This window comes from Spinacia oleracea, chromosome 4 (genome assembly GCF_020520425.1).
Source record: "Spinacia oleracea cultivar Varoflay chromosome 4, BTI_SOV_V1, whole genome shotgun sequence".
NCBI classification, from domain to species: Eukaryota; Viridiplantae; Streptophyta; class Magnoliopsida; order Caryophyllales; family Amaranthaceae; genus Spinacia; species Spinacia oleracea.
This window is the reverse complement of record NC_079490.1, coordinates 183,191,042-183,203,016: the sequence shown is the minus strand read 5'-3', so window position 1 is coordinate 183,203,016 and position 11,975 is coordinate 183,191,042. Positions and strand designations below refer to the sequence as shown.

The 11,975-nt window shown below is 35.5% G+C and overlaps 2 protein-coding genes across 2 annotated transcripts; one reads left to right on the top strand and one right to left on the bottom strand.

The window, feature by feature from the left end:
* The first annotated feature begins 579 nt into the window (after nucleotides 1–579).
* Nucleotides 580–5,362, top strand: LOC110783748 (shaggy-related protein kinase eta). The gene is made up of 12 exons (XM_021988118.2): nucleotides 580–932; nucleotides 1,807–1,899; nucleotides 2,003–2,062; nucleotides 2,150–2,422; nucleotides 2,938–3,012; nucleotides 3,106–3,162; nucleotides 3,370–3,510; nucleotides 3,614–3,664; nucleotides 3,755–3,850; nucleotides 4,163–4,246; nucleotides 4,537–4,638; nucleotides 4,793–5,362. The coding sequence occupies exons 1-12, from the start codon at nucleotides 834–836 to the stop codon at nucleotides 4,874–4,876; spliced, it is 1,215 nt and encodes a 404-aa protein (XP_021843810.2). The 5' UTR covers nucleotides 580–833; the 3' UTR covers nucleotides 4,877–5,362.
* Nucleotides 5,363–5,707: 345 nt separating this feature from the next.
* LOC110783747 (aspartate aminotransferase, mitochondrial) lies at nucleotides 5,708–11,441 on the bottom strand. Its single transcript, XM_021988117.2, has 10 exons — nucleotides 11,105–11,441; nucleotides 10,867–10,952; nucleotides 9,130–9,336; nucleotides 8,922–9,027; nucleotides 8,728–8,832; nucleotides 8,456–8,628; nucleotides 6,972–7,131; nucleotides 6,309–6,404; nucleotides 6,112–6,206; nucleotides 5,708–6,027 (listed from the first exon to the last, which is right to left on the bottom strand). Exons 1-10 carry the CDS (start codon nucleotides 11,306–11,308, stop codon nucleotides 5,955–5,957), a joined length of 1,305 nt encoding a protein of 434 aa, XP_021843809.2. The 5' UTR covers nucleotides 11,309–11,441; the 3' UTR covers nucleotides 5,708–5,954.
* Between the last annotated feature and the right edge of the window lie 534 nt (nucleotides 11,442–11,975).

Here is an 11,975-nt window from a genome sequence, read left to right as displayed (position 1 = left end):
TTTTGACTTTTGGTGTCTATGAATGACTACAAACTTTTCTATAAGGCAGTCTTACACAAAAGACCATTTTGGTATCATATAAGTTAAGCAATGGAACCAATTAGTTAAGCACTTGAACTAATTAGTTAAGTACTGAAACCATAATGGTGCGTTATTTTCACCCAAAAAAGAAAATTTTGGATCTATAATTTCAGATAAGTTAAGATAATTTGCAATCAAGTCCTATCAGGTCAATAAATTTCAATCAGGTTATATAAGTTGACTCTCTTACTTGCAATCGGGTCTGATCAAATTCAATTGATAAACTCCACTCTTATATGACCAGGTTCTACCAAATCCATCAGATTTAATCCTTTTAAATTAATTTAGATAAAATAAAATTAAGATAAGTTCAGATTTCACCCGACAAAAAGAACCTAAGCTAAATGTGAAGAGGCAAGAGATGCAAAAACGAAGAACAAAGATGGTCAAAGAAAAACAGTCCATAGTCTCCCAAAATTTCAATAAACATAATTATCCAAGAATAACAGAATAAAAATTCCACCATATAAACATAAGACATTTCACACCCAAAAAAAAAAAAAACATAAGACATAAAAAAGGTGACTAGGAGAGAGAAAAGGGAGAAACATAAAAACAGTAATGTAGGAAGACTTTACATTGCAATAACAAAAACTGGTCATACTCATTCTTAGACGAATGAATTGAATTGAGTTGAAGAAGAAGAAAAAACAAAGGAGGGTTAGTGAGTCTACCCACTGAAAAGCAGGAACAGAGTTAGAGAGAGAAAAATAAATTAAAGTTAGAGGGAGAAAGCTTGAGCTGGATTTCACATGGCGGCTCTTGGACCTGCTGCTCCTCCGGATTCTCTAACATCTAATTCCAAACCTCCCACTCAACAACAACACTCTACCACCATGTCTGATGATAAGGTTTACTTTCTCTCTCCTCTTTTTTTCCTTTCTTTTTTTCTTCTACTGATCTGCCTCCCCCTTTTAATTTTTTCTTCTGTTGAACTTTTGATTTCTGGGTTTTTCCCAGACTTTTTAAGGGATTTTCTGGGTCTCTTTTCTGGAAAATTTCTGGTGTGTTTTGGGTGTTTTAAATAATTTGTTTTTGAATTTTTAGGTTTTTATAAAATGATTTAGTACTTTCTATTTATGTGTGTTCAAGGTTTTTTCTGGATTTTTTTTAATGTTATTTTGTTACTGAATATTGATGAAATTGACATGACTTCACTACATTTTTGTTGTTGTGGGTTAATTAATTGTTTTTAGAACTGTAGCTTTCTAGGGTTTCATGGATCACATAATTTTATTTTATGAATTAATTTTTTTTATTATTCTAGATTGAGAATTATAGTTTCAGATCTCTAAATTGACTTGGTTGCGTTAGCAATTGGGTAGGAATATTTCTTGTCTTTACAATTTTTTCCCGTTTTTAACTTGTAGGTGAAGCTTTATTTATTTTTTTGTTTACTTGCTATAATTAGTTAAGTTTTTTTTTTTCCAAGTATGACTTTAGTTGTTTGCTTCATTAGGTCATTAACTCATTATCCCTTGATTCTTTTCTGTAAATAGAGGTCATTTTGTATGTTCTGAGTTGTGGTTTTCGTGCATTATTATGCTTCCCTGAATTCTCTGCTAGTTAAGGATTTGGAGATATTCGCGGTTTAGTTCTCGGGCCTTATTGAATGTTGAAGCTGGTGATTTCATATAGCACTTGTGCTGCTTTCTTTGATGAATTGCTGCTGTCATACATGTGTTCTGATCATTTTAGCTGAAAATATCGGCTGTTTGTTTGCAGGAAATGGCTCCCGCTGTAATACAGGGGAATGATCAGGTTACAGGCCATATAATATCCACAACCATTGGTGGCAAAAATGGCGAACCCAAACAGGTAAGAAAATTATTGCACATTACCATTCGTGTTCATGAATTCATGGAGTAGATTTTGTAGGAATTTAATGAGTGGTTTATTCATTTATTGATTTTATTTGCAGACCATCAGTTATATGGCAGAGCGTGTTGTTGGCACAGGATCATTTGGGATTGTTTTTCAGGTACATGCTTGAAATTCTTTTGAAAGCTTTTATAGTCTGCTTATGTTGTTTGCGGCATCAACTAATTCACGACTTGTTATATTACAGGCAAAATGCTTGGAGACTGGAGAGACTGTTGCGATTAAAAAAGTCTTGCAGGACAGGCGTTACAAGAATCGTGAACTACAATTGATGCGCTTACTAGATCACTCAAATGTGATCTCCCTCAAGCATTGTTTCTTTTCAACTACTAGTAAAAATGAGCTATTCCTCAACCTAGTGATGGATTTTGTACCTGAGTCATTGTATCGTGTTCTCAAGCACTACAGTACTATGAACCAGCGGATGCCACTGATTTATATTAAATTATACACTTATCAGGTACAAAAAAATATTTCTCATTTTGTCCTCTCCAAGAGTTTTAGTTTCCTTCTTGTATGATAATCCTTTCTATGTTATGAGCAAGTTGAATTGAGTTAACTTTTGGACTTAGGGCGGTCTATTTGTAATCAAATGTAAAAAGAACTTCCAGTTACCATGCCTTTTTGCCTATGGTGCTGTTGCAACTCACAACCTGCACTTGGAGCATAGAATATGGTGAGAATGGTGGCTACACAGATGACCTTGTATGTGGTTAACCAATGATATGAAATTTGTAGTTAGGTGGATGGTATGACATACGTTGTGCTTGGGGTTTCTCTTTTCCCAACTTATGGTGGTTGTACTTTTTAGAATCCTTTCCCCCTTTTGGTGGTCAGAGGGAGGGGCTAGAGGTGGAGGCTGAAAGGACAAGTTGATGAAAACCACTATTGTTATGATTTATAAATTATTTTGGCTTTTTTTTACGACACCACCTTATTTCTTATGCTCATCATTAAGCCGGACCAATATTGCAGATCTTCTGCGGATTGGCGTACATTCACGCCGTTCATGGTGTGTGCCATAGAGACATCAAACCTCAAAATCTCCTCGTATGTTGATTTATGTGTCATCTTGTTATTCTTCTAGATGATTTTCACAGCCTCTCTTTTGTCATTCTCATGTATGTGTTTGGTGTTTCCCAGGTTGATCCCCTTACACATCAACTTAAAATTTGTGACTTTGGAAGTGCTAAAGCTTTGGTAAGTGTGCCATTTTCTCAGTTTTCATCCTCTCGTATTCATTATGTTGGAGTCTAAACTTCGATGAAATTTAAAAGAAACACAATAATATGAGAACATTGATGTGTTTATCTCCAGCTAGCTGCCTATGTGCATCTTTTTGTGCTTGGCACTTTCCCTTGCATATTACTTGTTTCCTTAAGTTAAGTTTCCTTCTCTGTATTCTAGGTCAAGGGAGAACCTAACATATCATACATATGTTCTCGTTATTACCGAGCACCGGAGCTTATATTCGGGGCAACAGAATATACATCTTCAATTGATATTTGGTCAACTGGTTGTGTTCTAGCAGAACTTCTTCTTGGCCAGGTTGGTGTTGTGGTAAATTATAAAGTGTATACATGTTTCTTGTCTGCCATCCATCACCCTCTTTATGTTATTCCTAATTTACTTTCCTTTTTTTATATGATAGCCATTGTTTCCGGGTGAGAACGCAGTGGATCAACTCGTGGAAATTATCAAGGTCTGGCCTTAATACTCATGTAGATATTGCTACATTTACTGATTTACATATGTGATTAAAAACTTTATTGATTATATTAAAGCATTTCAGGTTCTTGGTACTCCCACAAGAGAGGAAATTAGATGCATGAATCCGAACTATACTGATTTTAGGTTTCCTCAAATTAAAGCCCATCCTTGGCACAAGGTATTTTACTGTTTAATTTTTTCCGTTATTTTTTTTATGCATCATACTTGATGAAATTTATGGTAGGGGATTAGCAATGTTGAAAGTTGATTTCATATTGCTTTGACATAACTGAGCCATTGAATTATTATAAGAAGACATTCTAGGCCTGTATGAATGCATAAATGCATCTGATCGTTGAAACATGTCATTGTTTGCATAATTGCTTATCAAATGTTGAATTTGATGTTTTGTAGTTGTTATATCTGAAGATAGTTACTTAAATCTGAGTCTTTATGAATTTATTTATGGGTAATGGTGTTTTTGATGCAGGTTTTTCATAAGAGAATGCCACCTGAAGCAATTGATCTTGCTTCACGACTACTTCAATATTCTCCTAGTCTTCGATGCACTGCAGTAAGTAACAATTGTAACTCATCAACTTCTTTTTCCCCCCATTTTAGGAAGAGACAATCTCTTTCATACTACCTCCCTTTCTTCCTATGACTATAGAAACAAAAACTGAATCTAATTAAGTAGGACATTATCTTAATGCATAATGTAAACGTTCTCCTCTTTGTAACAATAAACTGACGGAAAAAAGAGGCTTTTATGAAATTATCTTATTGAACTGTATTACGGAATACTTGTTTGTTAGGGTTTTTGTGCCTGAACTTTATATTTTCCATTCAACTTTTGGCTTGCAGTTGGAAGCATGTGTTCATCCTTTCTTTGACGAGCTTCGGGAACCAAACGCACGTCTTCCAAATGGCCGCCCATTGCCACCTCTTTTCAATTTCAAGCAAGAGGTATTTCTGTTTTTTCTTGTCATGTATGGCTGGTGATTTTTGAGTTGTACATTACTAGATTGATCATGTTTCTAGAAAGGGGATTCCTTAAAGGAAAGGATCATTAACTAAGTATAGAGATGATAATTGTTCAATTTCCTTACAACTGTTGCAGTTAGTTGGAGTTCCATCTGAATTGATAAACCGACTAATACCGGAGCATGTGCGGCGGCAGATGGGATTTTCTCTTCCTGGATAAGCATAATCTGGGGCATGAGAGTTGGAGCGGAGCGGGTAATGTTTTGCTTGCAAATGGAGGATGGTAAAAACCCAGGAGTGCTTCCTGGTTTTTATAATGGTGAACCTTGTGGCCTTTCTGTGGCTTTTTGCACACCCTATAAAGATGTATACCTATATTAGCCATTCGGCAAGAGCTGCAATATCTGGGTCTTGATGTACTGTATTTCTGAGCTCTGTACATCATTTTGATCTTAAAAGTCTCAGGTTAGGGTGTAAAACTAAGGTGCAAAGCAATATTAAAGCTAGGTAGGGTTGCCAAATAGAAGCAAGCCTGAAAGTCGGTATTTAGGCTGGCTTGTATGACATACATAAATATTGCTCATTTCCTAAATGTATTCTTGCCCTTTGGCCACTAGGTAGACTTTTAACGCGTTACCATTGTTCATATTCCTACCCAACATTCGTACAAGTAAATTTCCGGAAATGTTTGTCCAAAGTTCTCCAATTTGTTTTGTTTTGTGCATGGAAATTATCCAAGGGGATGTATATATTGTTTGATACTCATACTCCATGTTCAAATCAGGGATTTCTTATGGTGTTGCTTTACATACATCGATTCCCAAAGTTGTACCCCATCTGATTGCTTGTCTAATCCACACTGAATTGTATCCAAAATCAAGTGAACTCGAAACCAAACAGACATATATATGATACATCACCAAGTCTTTAACCAGGGGAGCGGTTTGCCTGCTTGATTTCGATCATCACCTGCTATTGTTGGTGTCACATTCCTGAATGTTTTCACCACTACACTATTTAGTTATTGTTGTTTAACTTGCCAAGGAGTAAATTTTGCGAAACACAACAATTATCTTTGCATCTTCCCCATAATTGCAGGGGAACAAATCTAGTAACAAAACAGCAAACAGTTGAATCTTCAGTTACTGAACACCCAACGGTTCACTGTAAAGTTCAGAGGCTGCCTTATCTTATCCTGATCTAGTAAAATGGGTATCAGAACTTTTAGATGTTTACAGCAATCTTATTGGTAACAACATTCTCTACGCGCAAAAATGACAGCTCCTCATAAACGCCCTTTAAGAAGATTTGGAGACCTCATGGATAGCATTTGCCAAATATTCGACATTCTTTGTTGTAACACCAGCCATACTGCAAAATGATGATGGCATATGATGGTAAGAAGCAACTAACAAGATAGCTGGTAAGAACTAACTTATTGGAAAGCACTATTACCTGATTCGCCCATTTCGGGTCAAGTATATATGGAATTCACTTGTCAATCGATCAACCTGTTCCGGTGTTAATCCACTATAGCAGAACATACCAATCTGTTCATCCAAAGCAGATATATGTGAATTATACTGACCTGATGAGAAAAGATTGATGACGAGATTGCGTGCATCACTTTTAATATCACCAAAAAATTCTACCTGGTTTGTGATGTGTTCCCACGATAATGGTGACCCCAACTTTTCAATATTCTCGCGTAAAGCTGTTCTCATTCCAATTATGCGATCTGCCATGACCTGAAATTCATTTTATTCAAATGATCCGATTGCATTACAAGTCAATGAACGTGATTCTTCATGATGATGGCATAAAAAAGAAAATGATGTTTAAGGTACAATATGTCCCGTGTTGGAATTCTCCTTTTATGTGCTACTGGTTCTAAGGTCAACCCCAACTTCTTTTACCCTTTTTCTCTGTTTATGGGCAAAAAAATAGGGACACTTCCAACTAGAATACTGGTTTCGATGCCCGACTTGATTTTGAGTACATTTTAAAAAAAGGCATCAGTTGATTCATATTTTCTCTACTAGGTAAATCAAATTTCACCAATACACCCCCTCATAAAATTCTTAATTAGCACAAACATAGTATCTCATCTGCAATGCACAAAAATGCTCAAGGCGATTTGGAGTTCCCTGCGCCTTAGATGCACCTCACTTAAAAATCGCCTTGCCCAGACCACAAAAGACACATGTCCCCTAACACCTTGAGCCTAGGTGCATCTTTATAAACATCCACACACTGACTTAACTTATATGCATTAACCTTGCAAAATTTCATCCTAGGCAGTAGGCACTCCTTACCTTAACTTCCTTGAGCCACAGATTCTTCAGATCTGGATCACTAAGGATAATGGAAACAAGAAGGGCACCATGAACAGGAGGGTTACTGTACATAGGTCTTGCAATGTGCTGTAATCGAGTTTTTACAGCCACAGCTTGTTTCTCATCTTCACAAAGCACACTGCAAGATTGGCATGGGAAAGGGTGTTAGTGGAGGCAAAATAATCTGCATGCAGTTCACAAAGTACATCTCAAATCAGAGATTCAGAGATGATAATCAAATCACCAAGGGGATCAAGCTAGGTGATTTACCTGTCCCAACATTTGTTTAAGAAGATATTAATATATAGACTTGCATTGCCTAACAATCTAAATGTCCATCTCAAATGATGCTCAAATACAAAAGGGGAGGGGGGAGGGGAGAGGGGAAAGCCTAGTATCCTACATGGTATCCGTGACTTTTATCAATTTTTATACTTCTCAAACAGGTTTTTCTTAAATTTTGTTTAAAACAATCTTAAATAAAAAGTAACATTCTTGTTTACTAGTGAATCTACTTTATCTCCTTTCCTCGCTACCTAAATTGCCGCAATATATTTTGGCCTTTGATAAATTCACCATTCTGCTCATATCATCTGTCTCATTTAACCTATTATTTCCTTAGTTAGCCTCGGCTATGTCCACTATCCAGCCACCACCAAACATATTGCTTGAACATGCCTCAAGTCAAAGCTTCTTAATCTTTCCAACTAAATTTGTATTATCATTATTAAATTCCAGAAAGTAAAAAATATATCAATCTCAAGAACATTTACTATAATCAGTCAGTCTCACACAGAAACTTAAATAAATGAAGCCTGGATGTTGGCCTCTTCAACGATGCATCACATATAATCTCCTTGTTGCGGGCATGAAGAAGCAGGATTTGATATTGGGTTAAGTTTTTGTGACGATGAAACCAATACTATACATAACTCAAGTTTGTAGAGGCATTCATTCTTAACTATTTAAGAGGTTGAAAACCTAAAACAAAGGGAGCTTGACATTATCCTTTCTTATGATAGGGTAAGAGGAGTGCAATTAATTCACCCCCTTGATTCAACGATAATTGTCCGGCCCAGTGAAGCTTTTGCAAATGGCTGGAAACGGAGAAGAGGGAGAAAAAAGTGTATGAAATTGATTTAGAAGGGTAACAAGACAATTTTTATATAAAACAAAGTGTATTGTGGCGTGACTTCATACTGTTAATATTATGTGAATGACTTGGGTGACCAGATTGCCATAATGAATTTTCCACGACGATCAGAGCCTACAGGCTAGACCTTATCACCTTAAGCTAACAAATAAATGATGGACAAGTTGATAACTAACTGATTTGTTTACCATCTTAACAAGTCAGCCTTTCTACTATAGATGACTAATAAGCACAGACTCATAAAGCACACAAAGCAAAGAATAAATGGACCAGAAAAATTGAACAAAGCATATACTCCGTAAATAATTACCTAAGACAGCCTACTCGTTGACCATAAAGTCCCATATTTTTGGCAAAGGATTGGGAAATTCCGAGTGAATGGCCATCTTCGAGAAAAATCCTAATAGCCTTTGCATCTTTTTCTGGGTATCCACTAGCAAACCCTTGATAGGCCATGTCAAAGAATGGAAAATGCCCTTTGTCCTGGAAATTTTCCAGAAAGCTTTATGACAATGCATTTAAAGAAGGGGGTAACTATCATAATAAAATATACAAAGAGAGATATGCCGTTGAAATTCTTGCCTTCATCAATTGTGAAATTTCTTTCCACTGTTCCTCAGTAGGATCAACCCCAGTTGGATTGTGAGCACATGCATGAAGCAAAAAGAAAGATCCTTTTGGAGCATTCTAACAATTCAGAGGGAAAAGGAAATAATGGTTAGCATTTAGCAGCAAGTATGTCAGTTTTTCTGGAGACGGAAGAATGATTCATATACCTTAATGTCATCCATCATTCCTGAAAAATCCAATCCCTTTGATTCTGGGTGATAATAATGGTATGTTTTCTGTGAGACGTTTGCATCCTTCCAAATGTTATGATGGCTGTTGAAATATAGCATAATACATCCAAATAGTCGGTTAATATAATCTGATGGTAAGACAAAGAAAAAACTAAAACATACAAATCACATTAGCTGAACTTACTTGGACCAGGTTGGGACAGGAATGTAAATTTCAGATTCAGGCTGATAACGTTTTTGGAAGTCAGCAAAAAGTCGACATGCTCCAGTACCAGAGAGGGCCTGTACTGCTGCGATCCTCTTGTCTTTGATAAACTCAGAGTTCTCACCATAAGCAAGCTTCAACGTTTCCTCAACCATGTGGTTACTGCCACCCATAGGGAGATATTCCCTACGAACAACAAAAAATGGGTGAATTCATGCACTCAAGATAAGAGTCAGTAACAAATGAAGGCATGTTTCTACAAAGCATAATGCTTCTCAGTGCTCACATGAAGCTTAAGAGGAGGCAATCAAATGTATCCGCAAAGTTGTCATAAGGAAATTATGATACGAAGTATAATGCTAAACAACAAAGGTAAGCATGCAACTATCCGAAAGTCCAAAACCATGGTCCAGTGCAAACTATTAATACAGAACAATGACAATCATATCTTGGGAAATTAGTGGAATAGCCAAGAAAGTTGGTACTTTTAACATACACTTGCCCAAGGTTTCACAAGTAGCCAACAAAAAGGTTTCACAAAGTTACAGGCTTAATCAATCTCATCATTTTATATGGGTCAGTACTATGGACTGACTGACTGATCAAAGTACTTCATGACATAAAGTATACATCTTTAATTTGGTTGACATAACAAGTAAGTGTACATCTTTAATTTCTTTTGATAAAAGCAAAACACAAAGCCTTGGGGGTTCGATGGTCACTTTGTTTGACCTAACACAGTTTGCCACAAATTTATATTTTTCGCTAAAATGCCAATGTCACACACTCACACCTTGTATATGGCCACAAGCAATTACTAAAGTGTTGTATGTAGAACGGAGTATATGATTGAAAATAGGTCTAATCCCTACTTCATTTGCTTTATGAAAGCTAAGCAAGTGTTAGATTCTTTTGGCCATATGGACTATCCAAATGAGGGGCAACTAAATGCTAATTTACCAGTACCTACAACCAAAGAAAAATACAAAAGAACCAAAAGACAATGTACAAAAGTAACCAAACATCTGGTATCGACTCGAATGAAAACATCCAATACATAGAGGATTAGACATTACTTAAAGCCAACCACCTAAGGACACAAAGATACTTCAACGGGGCAAGTTATTCTATTTTTTACTTCTATACACACAAACTTCCTTCTTCTTTTGTTGGCAAATGATTTGTTCCCAACCACATTCTTAAGTAGGTTATCAATTTTTCTTTCTCATTTCCAAACAAAACAAAAGAAAGTTAAAATTCTTGTTGGACATAAATACTACCCTTACTCCGTAATTATTAGCTATTCCCCATTAAAGTTACATACATTGTAAAATTTTTATCATATTCCATTAACCTACCACCTTAACTGAACAAAGATTCAGTAACAACTAACAAATAAATAAAACTCAAAATGAACCAAATTCCAAATGAGCTATTATCGAAATCTCCACCTCACGAAATTGAGATTCTTCTAGCTTACATTGAAACAAATCAAAAGTTTCAACTAGATTATCATCCCAGAAAATTGTTCAAAGTCGAACAACACCATATACCCAAATCAGCTTTAAACCCTCAACCATCTCCCAACTATACTAATTCAATCCTTAAGTATAAATTAAAAACAGCAGCAAACTAAGACATGACATGAGCTAATTATAATTCACATTTCATGGAAATTAAGATATCAATTTTTTTTTTTTAAAACAGGGGACTTACATGTTTAAATTACCAGCAATTTTGGCTTCAGCTTTTCGAACACAATCCAATACAACAGGTTTCCCATCATCATCACGATAAGCACCCTAAAAAAATAATCGAAATTAAAACCACCAAAAATTAAAATCAATATGTTTTTAAAATCGGATAATTTACAAGAAATGAGAAGAATAATAAAAATTATCAGAACAAATATATTAAAACATGCATGAATCTTAAGCAAAGTCAAAAAACATACAACTCCGACATTGACTTTGTGAGGAGAAGGATCGGCCAAGAAAGCTTCGGTTACACCGAGGATAGGGTCTTTAGGTGCCGGATCCACATGGCCCCACCACGAAGACGACCACCGTGCTCCACCAAACAACGGTGGTGTTCTGCTGCTGCCGCTGGTGATTGTTTTTGATATAGCGGAGGACGTAGCTCGTAGCGCCGCCGCCATTTCTGGTAGAATTTAAAGGTTGGAGAGAGAAAGAGTGGTGGATGCGGAGGGCAGACGGTGGTGGGATATTTTTTTGGGTGTGGAGATTTAACTCTTTGGTTTTGTTGTGAACTGTGATTCTTTGAATACTTTAATTAGAAAAGAAAAGCGAGTTGGTATTAGTAGAAGTAATAAATTAGATTAAAACAGTAATAAGGCCCTATTCTTTTTGGCTTAATTACAGTTTTAGCACTTATTTGTCAGTTCAGTTCAGTTCAGTTCAGCTCAGTTCAGTTCAGGAGCATTCAGTTCAGTTCAGTTCAGTTCAGGAGCATTAAGTTCAGTTCAGTTTAATTCAGTTTAATTCAATTCAATTCAATTTAATTTAATAATAATAATAATAATAATAATTATTATTATTATTATTATTATTATTATTATTATTTTTTGTGGGAAAACACCAAAACGTTACAAGCTTAACAAACTACAAAGATCAAATGAACTACAAGAAGTTGGAGGGGAGCCGAGATAAACACCAAAACGTTATTATTATTATTACTTATATTATTATTTATATTATTGTATTACTTATTATTTATATTTATATTATGATATTATTATATTACTTATTATTTATATTTATATTTATATTTATATTTATATTACTTATTATTTATATTTATATTTA